Here is a 13,809-nt window from a genome sequence, read left to right as displayed (position 1 = left end):
TATTTAATTTGCTATGCCATCCTTATTTCTTTCAGGAAGAATTCCGGAGTCCTTTTGCTGGTCAAAGTAGGGGATACTTTTTATTCAGGGTATGTATATATGGCATTTTATGATCAACATATATGAAAATTAACAAATATTTTAAATGTATGTTCACCGAATTAACTTGTCTTAATGAAGTTTTGCAGTGAACTTATAGACACTTGATAGCCGGTGTCTCAATTTGATTTTGTTCCTCACACTACCCTATTGTTTGGAACCAGAGCATCTCTAATCTCCCTTGCACTACCCCATGTGTAAATGCTCCAATAGCATTTATTACTTCACAGTTTAATCTCATGATATTTTATGTAAAGGAAACAAAAGCCAAGGAATTGGTTATTAGAGTTTTGATCCAATAGGTTGCAAGAGTTGTGACTATGCTTACAAACTGTTAGTTAAAAATTCTATGATAATAAAAACTACGAGTAGAGATAGTTTTGTGACCAGGTTTATCATTTTGCATTTGTATATAATTCTACTTCTAAATAGCCATGTTTTCCGCATGCTTCTTAACACACCACCAGAAAGTTAGATATTTAATAAATGTGTTCAACAACTGTTTACTGGACTTCTAGTAGGTATTAGGGAAGGTATTAATAGATGGGAATGAAAAGACAGAGCACATACTACTCTTACAGAGGACTAGAATTCAGTTTCCAGCATTTGCTTCCGGAAGCTCACAGCCTATAACTCCAGCTTCAGGGCATCTGAAGCTCTGTCCTGACCTCTGTGGGCACCTGCATCTACACATACACCAACACATATATGTAATTTACGGTAAAAGAAAATATTTTAAAAGAAGGTACAGTGTTGGCAGAGGTTTCTGTCCTGCCTGGCGCCACCGCTGTTCAGTCCCAAAGAAACACACAGAGGTCTACATTAATTATAAACTGGTTGGCCCAGTAGCTCAGACTTTATAAGATCCTTGGTATCTAAGGAGGATTGTTTAACAAAAACAAAATCAGAGGATACTCAAGTCCTTTGTATTAAATGATGTGTTATTTGTATAAATCCTACCATATCCTCTGTAAGTCTGCTTTAGATGAGAGTTGGGACAAACGTCTTACCTGGGGACTGGAGGTGACACAGAGATGACTTTATGTGTGAGTACCAGAGATTAGACAGGATGTATTTAATGAAACATTTAGCTGAAAATTTTCAACTTTATCCTAAAGTCTAAGGTGTTGTTCCTGTGGGAAATTTTATGTCAGCAAATTGGAGAATGGACTGGACTGGATTGTGGGACTGGATTGACAGCAAGAATATAAAAAATGAAACACCATGACTTTGGAAAGTTAGCATTGGTTTACATCAAAATGAAATTTGAGAACATTTCTTATCGAATGTTGGTTCCCTACAAACAAAACGGGGTAGTTTCTAATTCATCATAGTCCTGGCAGCTTTAGCAGTGTCTCAGAACTTGGTAGAAATATAGATTTCCAAATTCCACCTCGGACTTAGTAAATCAGAAACTGTAGCTGTGTGGTCCAACGAGTCCTTTTCTGTTCTGTCCATAGCTTGTCGGGTCACCTCAGTGTACAGTAAGGACCCTCCTTTATATTATTAGGCTTTTTTCAATGGAATTACCTCACATCATTAGTTACAATGATTTCTTTCCAATCTATTATTTTGCAGCCACGCAATGGGAAGAGGTCAACAGGTTTCATTTAAAATGGTATGTGTTCAAAAATAGATAAATAAATAAATATGAAACAGCATGTGTTTCACAACTGAACTCAACTTGGAAGATTCTGTTTGTCATGAATTAAACCATACTCATATATGCTTCTATTGCTCAATTGCATATACACACTAACATTATATATAAAACTTCAATTGTAGGGGCACTGCAGGCTTTAGGAACGGGAAGTACTAGTATTTCAGGGTTAGATTTGCTTTGATCCTTGTATTCCTTGGTCTACAACACAAGTCATCCAAAGAGATTTTTGGAGATGATGGCCCCATCATTGGTTATTGTGCATGTCATAAAATGTCAGGGATTTCATTCCTATTAGTTAGCTCCACAGGAGCAGGCCGGGATTCACTGGCAGGTACTTCTGTCTTCCAACTAACTCATACTCAAAAATATTTATAAATCTGGGGTTGCAGCTCAGTTGGTAGAGTGATGGCTTACATGGACGAAACCACAAAAGTGGCAGGTGTTGCTGGGTCCTGAAGTAGGTTGATTCCCAGTCTTCTGAGAAACGTCCATACTGATTTCCAGAGTGGTTGTACAAGTTTGCATCTCCACCAGCAATGGTGGAATGTTCCTCTTACTCCACATCCTCTCCAGCATATGCTATCATTGGTGATTTTTTTTTATCTTAGCCATTCTGCCTGATATAAGATGGTATTTCAAGAGTCATTTATACATTTCCCCAGTGGCTAAGGATGTTGAACATTTCCTTGTGTCTTTCAGCCATTTGAGATTCTTCTGTTGAGAATTCTTTTTAGTTCTGTACACCATTTTTAATTGGATTATTTGGAATTTTGATGTCTAATTTCTTGAGTTCTTTATATATTTTGGAGACAAGTCCTCTGTCTGATGTGGGGCTGGTGAAAATCTTTTCCTTTTCAGTATGCTGCCTTTTTGTCTTTTTGACTGTGTCCTTTACAGAAGCTTCTCAGTTTCCAGAGGTCCTATTTATGTATTGTTGCTCTCAGTGTCTATGCTGCTGGTGTTATATTTAGGAAGTGATCTCCTGTGCCCATGCATTGAAGGCTACTTCCCACTTCCTTTTCTATCAGGTTCAGTGTGGTTGGATGTATATTGAAGTCTTTAATCCATTTGGACGTGAGTTTTGTTCATGGGGATAGATATGGATCTATTTTCATTCTTATACATGTTGACATCCAGTTATGCCAGCATCATTTATTGAAGATGTTTTCTTTTTTCCATTGTATGTTTTGAGCTTCTTTGTCAAAAAATCAGGTGTTCATAGGTGTGTGGATTAATACCAAGGTCTTCAATTTGATTCCATTGATCCTGCTGTCTGTTTTAATGGCAATACCAAGCTGTTTTCACTACTGTAGCTCTATAATAGAGATTGATGTCAGGGATGGTGGTGCCTCTGGACCATGGTGGGGTCACCCACTGAAACAGTTTACCTGAGCTAATGGGAGCTCACCAACTTTAACCAGACGGGGAAGGAACAAGTATAAGTCCAAACTGACCCTCTGAATGTGGGTGACAGATGGATGGATGGGACAGATGTGGGGCCACTGGCAGTGGCACCAACACTTATCCCTACTGCTTGTGCTGGCTTTTAGGAAACCTATTCTCTTTGGATGGATACCTTGTTCATCCTAGATATAGTAGGGAGGGCCTTGGACCTTCCCCCAAATCAATGTGCCTTCCCCTCTCTGAGGAGTGACTGGATAGGTAGAGGGAGTGGGAGGAGCGGAAGGAGAGGGAACTGGGGTTGGTATGTAAAACGTAAAAAGATAGTTTGTTTTCTTTTAAAAATATATAAAATAAACTAAATTTTTAAAAATGTGGCAGGTGGGGGAGCACTGGAGAGATGAGGCAGAGGTTAACAGTGTTTGTCGTTTAAGCAAAGGACCAGAATTTGGTTCCACCACCCACACTGGGCAGCTCTCAGTGTCCTGTAATTAACCCTAGCTCCTAGGGATCTGACACTCTCTTCTGGCCTCTACAGGCACCCCACACCCCCCACACACAGACACACACAGACACACACACAGAGACACACACAAATTGTTTAAAAATGAAAATGAGCAAAGCAGAAATTTCTTAAAGCAAAAAAATCTGAATCTTTGAAGAAAAATAAGTTATTTCACCCAGATTATGTTAGAAAAAGACAAAACTATAAATATACAAAAACAGAAATGAAAAGCTAGAGATTGAAACAAATAGAGGAGTTAAAGTCACCAGAACCTTTTTCACACAGTCACAGGGGGAAGTGGAATCTGATCAATTTAGTATGAGCTTTGCTCTGAATTTCAGAAAATGCAATTTTATGTCCATTCCCTCTGCTAGGGTCTACTCGGCCTATTTTGCTCGCAATTTTATTTACAAATAAAATAGTAATTCAACAGTCATTTCCCCTCTTGCTTTTGTCATCTGACTACCTAATCTCTTGCTTTTTCCTGATAACCTTTAGTAAGAAAATAAGTATAAAATGTGAATCACATCATGGCAGATAGATGAGTAAACCAACAAGAAAATCTTTTTTGATAGATCTTATTTTATTGAGATATCAGTCTTCTCACATGTAGTCCAAGAGCATTCAAATGAGAGCTTAAACAAAATCAGACATAAAAGGTCAATCGCCAATGACGTCACATTTGCTGATGATCACCTCAGTGGCCACACAGCCATAGCTGTGAGTTCTTGGAAATGCCCAGTTTCAGCACTTGGGATTTTTCTTCACCATCTGAAGAGTTGTAAGAAGCTTAGCAGGAGTTGGAGACCAACTTATCCTTGGTACTGAGCCAAAACGTGGCTGACGGAGGCTTGGATTAGGTCACAGCAGCATTCAGCAGTGCCAGGGGCTTCTCCGTGAGCTTACAGATGAACTGCGCCATGGTCAAAGGCGGATGTGGGGAAAACTTGACACATTTATAATTCTTATTGGTACTAATAAGCTCTAATAAACTACTTTCACATTGTTAAATATATTATTAAATATTATAACTATTAGGCACACATATGTGTAGAATAAATGTGTCATTAGAGAGTGATTAGGTGATAAATTGAAAAAATACAGAGAGAGAGAGAGACAGAGGGGCTGAAGAACAGTTGGGAAATATCTCAATTTCCAATGTTATTATACTATAACAAAATATTCATAGAAATGTCTGTATAAGCATAATATGTACGTATTCCTCGCCTCACATATATATGAATCTAATTCATTTTTTCCTTTTGACAGATGTCGACTGATTTTCCATTGAAACAGTGCGATAAGATATATAATATACTTACATTTTGTTTTAAAAAATGATTCCTCCTAAATTTACTCTGTGGCAAACCCCTGTGTTGTAACATTCTCTGTGACAGTTGAGATTATAAATGTTTGATTTGTTGAAAATAAAACAGCATCTTAAAAACCTTTCATGGAATGTTGCAATGATTAATCATGCACGTGAAGCCGCTCTTAAAGAAGCTCCATAGGTCCTGTAGCTCTCAATAGTGTTGACACACATACATTTTAGGTGTTTATGTAAGACACTCACTCATAGAGAGCTGGTTGAACTATTTTCGGTTTTCCAGTTTGGATTAGGTCAGTGATGGAGTCATCAGCTCTGACTGCAGATTCTCATGATGGTCCATGTCTGTAATTGCAGCATTTGGGATGCTAAGGCAGGACAGAGGCAAGTCCAAGGCTAGCCTGGGCTATGCAGCAAGGCTCTACCTAAAAAAATCAAACAAATGAAACAAGAACAAAATAGAGCCTAGCTATGTTAGAGTACCAGTGGGAACTACTTGAGCTGTGACTTAGTCAATATTCTAGTAAGCAAGCTATGATTTTTATGTTACAAAGTAGATTTCAGATTGCTACAAAAGTATCAGAAGGCTTTCCCTGGCCAAGTGGCAGTAATTAGTTTCTCTGAGATTGTTTCCCCTTGTAATCAGTGAAGGACATCCAACCTTGTTCATTACCAGGAAAAAACCAGTTTTTCCAGGAGTTGATGATAATCATACCTGTGGAATTTAAATAACATGTTTCATGAAGAAAGCTCCTGAATTATTCTTCCTACCAAGAGCTAGGAAAGATATAAATTAAGAGGAAACTGAGAGGGGAAAAAAAATCACATTCTTCCTTTAAAAGCAAATTGCTTTGGCAGGGTGGAACCTTAGCGCAGTGAGGGTCCTCTACTCTAAAGCCGTGAATGCATGGGGCAGCATTAGCTGTCTGTACACGGTAGTTCTATTAACTTGGATTTTAAAATAATTTCTTTAGTTAACATACATCATATCTCATGGTATTTTATACATATTTATAGTTGTTCTTGTTCATACTTACCCCCGTACACTGTTCTTGCTACCCTTCTTGGTTCCCTACTGCCTGCCCAAAAAAAAAAAAAAAAAATCCCTCTTCTGATTTCATATCTATATCCATATATTGCATATGAGAAAAAATATGCACTATTTTGTCTTTTTAGGCCCTCCCCCTACCTTCTTTGGCCAAAATAAGAGAGGGGGGCTTGAATATTCGGTCGGAGGGTCCCTTAAAAGTCCGGATAGACATGAATTGTTTGTGTATTTTAAGGAGCTTCACGTAAAAGTGAGGAAGAGTGAAAAGCAGAAATACCAGGACATGGTTACTAATGTTTCCACTTACCAGTGTGTCATACACAAACACTAGAGGATGCTTGGGGTGTAGAAGCCAGTAGAATCTATATTAATTTTTAGAATTATATTAATCTGCCTGATCACTGTAGGTGAATGACTTCACTGATGAACTCAAGTTTAAAATTATGTCACTAAGTACATTTTTTTGCTTTTAAAAAAAAATTCTCTTGAGTATATCTCTGGGACCATGTGCATAAACTTGTTTGGTGGCATATGCCTTTAATCCCAGCACTCGGGAGACAGAGTCAGGTGGATCTCTGTGAGTTCGAGACCAGCCTGGTCTACAAGAGCTAGTTCCAGGACAGGCACCAAAGCTACAGAGAAACCCTGTCTCGAAAGAACCAAAAACAAAACAAAACAAAAAACCTCCTTTCCTTAATGTAAACAGGTTATGTCTCCTACCTAAACCAGAGCTTCTAAAGGGAGTGGGGTCCTTTTTTCTAGTGATTTTTGTTCTGTTTTGATTTTGTTTTGAGACAATTATGTAGCCCAGGTTGATCCCCCAGCTTCCATGCTCCTTCCTCGTCTACCCACAGGCTTGTGGTGTCAGGGGGAACTTATAGTCTCATTGAGAATCTGATAAAAAAATTTTGGTCCAAGTTTTAAAATAAATTAAAAAAATTAAAAAAGACAGACACAAAAAATTAAACTCACAACTTGCGGAAAGTGTCTAGATAGTCCTTAAAATTTATCTTCAAACAGATGATGGGCCCAGTTTAAGAACCCCTCGGAAGGGTTCACCACCCAAGGAATTTTTTTTCCTCCCTGAATACTGGATTCAACCTTGAGGAGCAGTGGACAAGGCAGGGGTCGAGGTTGGAATGAATAGCAATACGAACACCACGTGACCAACAGGCGCCCCACTGCTCGAGCTAGAGCCCCATCCTGGTAGACCTGATGCATCAGGGTCCACACACCTGGGACCTGGGCCTCTGTGTTGCATGGCAACAGAGTTTACCGTTGCACATGCGCAGTAGGTTCTGTTACCCTCGCCCCGCCCCTGGGGCGTTAGAAACCGCTAGCCAGAGCTAGCTGGCTCCCTATGCCAGTCTGGAGGAAGTCCGAGACCTTGAGCCCTAGTGAGGGGCATAAAAGAACATCATGCAGGTGAGGGTCAGGTCTGTGGGTGACCTTGGAGCCCTGAGTGGAATAAGCCGGCTAGTTCCAAGCTGACGGGCGTGAATGGAGTGGTGTGGGCCCTCCCCGGAGTTACGTTCTATTAAGTGCTGTTTTGTGCATCTCCTGTCTAGTTTTAAGAGAAAGCCAGTTTTCGATATTCATGACTCCCATGTGAGGCTGAAGGAGACACTCAATTTTCAGAATTGCCTTTTACCTCTGAGTCCTGGAAATCCAAATGCTATGATATTTTTGAATTAAGGAGTAACGTTGGCCCAAGTGGATTCAGTTTAACTGTCCTCTCTTGGTTACTTTCTTTTAAAGGGGGTAGAGAGTGCACCTATTGGCTTGTAAGATGGCTCAGTGGATTAAGGTGCTTGCTGCCAAGCCTGAAAACCGGAGTTCGATCTCTGGGATCCTCATGGTGGGAAGTGAGACCTAACTCCTGAGGTTGTTTCTCTCTCTCTCTCTCTCTCTCTCTCTCTCTCTCTCTCTCTCTCTCTCTCTCTCTCTCTCTCTTTTTCTTTCTCTCACACACACACATTTAAATTTTTGTAAATAGAAAAACTTAAATTACAGCTATACATTTCAAGACTTTGGGTCTTGGTAATTTCACAAGGTGGTGTTTTTTTTTTATTTGTGAGTTCTTGATAATAAAATTTTAATTTAGTTAAAGAGCATCCACCTTTGTTTTCTCCTTCCCTCCCTTGCTCCTTCCCTTTTCTCCTTTCTCAGAGTAAAACCCCCACTTTCCAATGTAAGAAAGCCTTCCCTTACATGCTCCCTAGTGAAGTGCATTGGGATTTTATTTATTTATTTATTTATTTATTTATTTATTTATTTATTTATTTATTTTGGTTTACCATACTTACTTTGGGCAGTTTTGTGGAATATACAATTTATTAAGCTATTTTAAGCATAATTCGTGTGTAATCAAGTTTGCTCACATTAGATGGTTATTAGCAAGTGTATTTATACTATTAGCCTGGCTCTGCAGTCTGTCCTGCTCTGCTGTCTGTCTGTCCAGCTCTGCGGTCTGTCCCGCTCTGGCTCTGCAGTCTGTCCTGCTCTGCGGTCTGTCCCGCTCTGGCTCTGTGGTCTGTCCCGCTCTGCAGTCTGTCTGTCCCGTTCTGCGGTCTGTCTGTCCCGCTCTGCAGTCTGTCTGTCCCGTTCTGCGGTCTGTCTGTCCCGCTCTGCAGTCTGTCTGTCCCGTTTTGCGGTCTGTCCCGCTCTGCAGTCTGTCCTGCTCTGCAGTCTGTCTGTCCCGCTCTGGCTCTGCAGTCTGTCCTGGCTCTGCGGTCTGTCCGGCTCTGCAGTCTGACCTGCTCTACAGCACTGGCCTTTCAGGAATTCTGCTGAAGTGAAAACAACAGAAAACAGCAACACATTGACCTCTCTTTTCCCTTACTATTGTTTTCAAATGATGTATTCAACAGTCAGTTCTTAGGCTTTAAACATGGACCTGTCCCATAAGAACATATCTGAGAGAATTTTAAAGGTAACCACACCATGGCAAAACTCTATTATCATTTGTGGAAATAGATTGTGTCCCCTATTTCGGTTAGATTTCATACATCATTGTCAAAGTGACCGGAAGGGCACAGTCGAACAGTTATATTAAGTAACATTGCAATGAAGTCCTAGATGAGTTAAATAAGAACAATTGTGAAGTTTGACTGAATATATAAGAATATATTATTGTGTCTCTTGAGAAGAATGTTTTATCAAGAAAAACTCAAGTCAGATTCAACTCAGTGTATAAGGACTTTTCTTTGAAATCAACAACACACAGCTTGTAGTTAACTCAAGCAGAGAAAGCCAAAGAAATATTCAATGCAACAGCCAAGAATTGGCTACAATTCCTCTTCTTTCCAGTCATCTATTTTAAGAAGTTTAGCAATGCTAAAGGAAAGAAAGCACCAAGGGACCGTGAAGTGCAGAAAGTGTTCTATAAACATGATATGGCTCCGTGGATAAAAGCGCTTTGCTGGCTGACCCCAATGATGCAGGTCTCATGACCTGAGTGAGATCCCAAGACCCATGGAAAGATAATGTACTCCACATGTATGTCAAGGGACATGTGATCCACAAAGCTGAGAGACAGAGAGGGAGAGAGAGAGACAGAGACAGAGAACAAACTTTCAAGAAAAATATAATTACTAGAACTGGTAATAACATCTGGCTACAGTACCCAATACAGTTCTCCTACTGAATAAAAGTAGAAACATCTGGAGTGGGAACTTCTAGAGTGTCTTCTAAGAGAATCAAGGGGACCCTGAGAGTGTTGGAGAAGGTGACGTGCTAAGAAGATGGAAACCAGGAGAATTTCAAGGTGCCTAGGACCTAGAATAGGAGGTCTTAAATGATGGTAGGAGACCAAAGGCTTTCACCCCAAACTTCTCAGGCATGAAAGTATTTTGAGCAAATAAAAGAGAAGCTCTGAAAACAGAGAAATCATTATTCTTTTGAAAAAGAAATCTCCAACTTGCAGTATCAGTCTTTGTGTGTGTATAGCAGAAAGCTGATTCTAATTCACAATGGGATGTTACCTGTAAAGAGGATCCTGGCATAGACAGGTGTGAACCAAGTCCCCCTGCTTTGAAGCCTCCCCTAGAACTCGCCTCCCTGTCATCTTTCTCTGTTTCAGCTAAAGATAGTAAGTAAACTTGCATTTCAGACCACTGCTTGGTATTTCCTCATTCCCTATTGCAATATATACATATTAACAACCGTCTGTTTGTCTATACTCTTCCAGAAGTTCCTCGGTGCTGTGAACTCAGACGCGTGTGTGTGTGTGTGTGTGTGTTGGAGCAGCAAATCCCCACTCATCCTGTTTTTGCAATCTCCAAAGCCAGTTTTAGCATGAAAGTGATAAAATTTGCATTTTGTTCTTGGGTACAATTGCACAGTGACTAAGAACTGAAGAGTATGGTGTGCCCAAGGATGGGAGACAATCAGGAGGGTGAGTAGGACCACTGCCTAGGGAAATTCAGGGAAGGCCACCTCGATGCTTAGTGGTCAGGAATCCAACCTTCCCCTCAAGTAGTTTTGGCCCATGGCAGCTTTCCCACGAATTCACAACAACATTGTTGTAGAGGAAGACTTTTTTGTGTTTGGTCTTAACAAATTGTCACTAATGAAATTTCCAAGAAAGCAAGCAGAAGCCAAGCAACACTGTAGAGCTCACAAAGAACAAGGACGGCACAATCCTGAACCAGTGGAAGACGCTGCAGAGGGCTCCAGTATTAGAATGGACAGAAGCCAATTATGAAACAATTGCGTTTATTGTATTCTGAAAATGTCTACAGGAAGTAGTTGAAGACCATAAAATTTTTATAAAGATATGTCTATGTACTAACAATAAAAAACTTCCGTTTATCATAACACCAGAAGAAGTAGAACACAAAGGAATAAACCAATGAAGTCGAAGACGTACGTGAACAGAAGTATAAAACCCTGCCGGGAAGTATGGAAGACAGAAAGTGGAAATATCCAAATATCCCATGTTTATGCATGGGAACACAGACTGTTACCTTGGTTTAAAGCTTGGAAATAAATGCTTGCCTTCATTAAGAGGGAAAGGTATACAAATAGTTAAAGAAGAGTAATGACTTGGAATAAAACAGAAATGATATATATTCACAATCTGTCTCTGCCCCACCTGTCACCATGTTACAAAATGATATAAAAGCTAATAAATAAATATCTGCATGTAGATTCAGTTGTGTGTCTGGCTCACAATGGTTTCTCCCAGGAGATGTCTTTCTCTGGCTCTTGGGCTCCCTGGGTTCCTCCCTTTTGTTCCTATCATGTTGTCTTCTTCAGGAATCCAAATACAAGGATCCTTGTTAGATCACAAATGTCAAAAGATCAAAACTACTTCCAGAAATCTATAGATTCAATTTGTTTTGTCAAATTCTAGAGTTATTTTTGCAGGAATAGAAAAGTACATCTTCGAATATAGGTGAAATCTCAAGGATCCCCAAAATAGCCTCAAAAAGAGCAAGAGCATTGGAGAGCCCTGAAAGGGTGATAAGGCTGGGTGTGTGTCAGCATGGCTGTGCTTCGTCAGGTTCTGCTCTATGTCTGTAAATGCCCAAAATGGTCATCTTCATGTTATGTATATTTTTCCAAGTAAAAAATGCTTGATATTCAGGCATGGTGACTGATAGGCCAGCTTAGGTGGTAGATGAGACTCTCTCTCTCTCTCTCTCTCTCTCTCTCTCTCTCTCTCTCTCTCTCTCTCTCTCTCTCTCTCACACACACACACACACACACACACACATATATATACGCATATGTATGTATGGTGGTCAAAAACCTGAATAGACAGCATGGGCTTAGGGGAAAACCAAAGCTGTTGTTCTGCTAAAGGAACATAGCAGCAAAATGACTTCTGACAACATTCTGCTAGACCCATAGATCAGTGTCTTGAGCAGCCATTATCAGAGAAGCTTCCTCTTGCCTAGAGGGAACAAACTCAGAGCCCCAGAACTGGACAATGTGCAGAGAGTGGGAGACCTTGAAATACTCAATCCTAAATAGAATGTCTTCATCAAACCACCCGTTCGTGGTTCTGGGAAGAGGAGACGGAGAGATTATAAAAGCCAGAGGTAATGGAAGATACCAAGGAAATAGTGTCTTCCAGACACAACAGGATCGATGGACATATGAACTCACAGAATCCGTGGCAGCGTGCACACAGTCTGCATGGGTCCAAGCCAGAAGGGGTCCCAGTGCTGAGAAGAGGAAGTGGACAGGAGCTCCCATCCCTAACTACTCCACTGATGTCTCCGTGGGTATATGAGACACACTGAAAGGCAGGCCCCGTTCCCAGTAGTGGATAATCAACACAAAACAAACTCAGCGGAATTTTGGAGATGATATTGTCTCATATTGCTTTGTTTAGGTCTTTTTAAAAAACCTTACTCGTCTTTTGCTTATATATTATGATTCCTGATTTTGTGGGGTTTATGGGTCTTATTCTTGTGTATTTGTTTCTGTTTCTCATGCTTTTCTTTTTATTCTGGTTTTGTTGCTTGCCTATTTGTTTTCTAAAGATGTGACGCTGGATGGGTTGAAGAAACCTGGAAGGATTTCAGGGAGAGGAAACCATAGCCATAATATATTTTATGAAAGAAACAATACTTCCAATTAAAAATAAAACGTGAGGGGCTGGGGAGATGGCTCAGTGGTTCAGAACACCGGCAGCTCTTTCACAGAACCTGAGTTTGGTCCCCAGAATGCATATCAGGAGGCTCAAACCACGTGTGACTCCAGTTTCAGGGATCTGATGACTCTGCGCCTGTGAGCACTGCATGCAAATGCTGCACATAGATTCACAAGGCACATACAACACAAAATAAAACAAAAAATCGATCTTGAAGCCAAAGATAAAATGACTTTAGCACATTCTGCGTAGGTCCACAAGCTCGACTCAGGTTGTGTGCTCTGGATTGAAACTTGGGTGCCACCAAGATGCTGGCCTCTCATTCTTCTGTCATGGACCCCAACACCAGACTCATTGAAAACATTGCCCATCAGAGTTTAGTTCAAAAATGATCCTGAGAGGCAAAAGATATGCATATTATGGGTAAAAAAAATATTTTCTTCAAACACTATGAAATTGAGAAAAACTGATAGGACCTTGGTGTATGTCATTCTCTATATTTTTAGTGTCTAAAAAACTCTAAATGGATAATTTGAAAAGCCAAGGAGAAAAGAAATGTCACTGGGGAATGACTAATTTCCCAGCTCATGTAGGACTGTAAGCTGTAAGGTGAAATAAACTCTTTCCTTCCCAAGTTGCTTGTGAGCCTCATGTTTATCGTATCAATAGAAACCTAATTAGGACAGCAAACATGTATGTATGTGCACCGTGTGCATGCCAGTGCCCCTGGTGGTCAGAATAGAACACTGGATCCCTCGCAACTGGAGTTAGGGATGGTTGTGAGCCAACATGTTGGTGCTGGGACCCTAACCTATGTCCTCTGCAGGAGCAACAAGTGTACTTAAATGCTAAGCTATCTCCTCAGCCCCATTTTCTGAAATTTTAAGCTGGTATTTAATAAATAATAATTTCTAACATGTCAGAAAAACTTCATTGCTTTTGACATTGAATTAAAACATTTTTGCAATAAAATAACAAAACTCATAAAAAGTCAAGTAGAACTTGTGAAAACTAAAAGTATCCAAAATGAGTTTTTTATTTTTAATGTCAGTAAAGTAGGAATAGAAAAATTTTAAGAAGGGGTGGAGGAATATTTGGAGAGAAATTTTCTACTGTGGGATAATCTTTTCGTACACTGTGAAGATGTATCTGTTTTACCTCA

At 40.0% G+C, this 13,809-nt stretch overlaps 1 protein-coding gene across 1 annotated transcript in view; it reads left to right on the top strand.

The window, feature by feature from the left end:
* Nucleotides 1–5,065, top strand: part of Nmu (neuromedin U) — a 28,223-nt gene extending 23,158 nt beyond the window's left edge. Inside the window, exons 8-10 of the mRNA XM_057773153.1 lie at nt 36–89; nt 1,678–1,717; nt 4,938–5,065. Of these exons, the coding sequence (XP_057629136.1) occupies nt 36–89; nt 1,678–1,713 (90 nt within the window). The 3' untranslated portion in view covers nt 1,714–1,717; nt 4,938–5,065. The remainder of the gene's footprint in view (nt 1–35; nt 90–1,677; nt 1,718–4,937) is intronic.
* The last annotated feature ends 8,744 nt before the right edge of the window (nt 5,066–13,809 follow it).

The sequence above is a fragment of the Chionomys nivalis genome, chromosome 6, assembly GCF_950005125.1.
Source record: "Chionomys nivalis chromosome 6, mChiNiv1.1, whole genome shotgun sequence".
NCBI lineage: Eukaryota > Metazoa > Chordata > Mammalia > Rodentia > Cricetidae > Chionomys > Chionomys nivalis.
The sequence above is the reverse complement of the archived record's forward strand: the minus strand, read 5'-3'. Positions and strand labels throughout refer to the sequence as shown.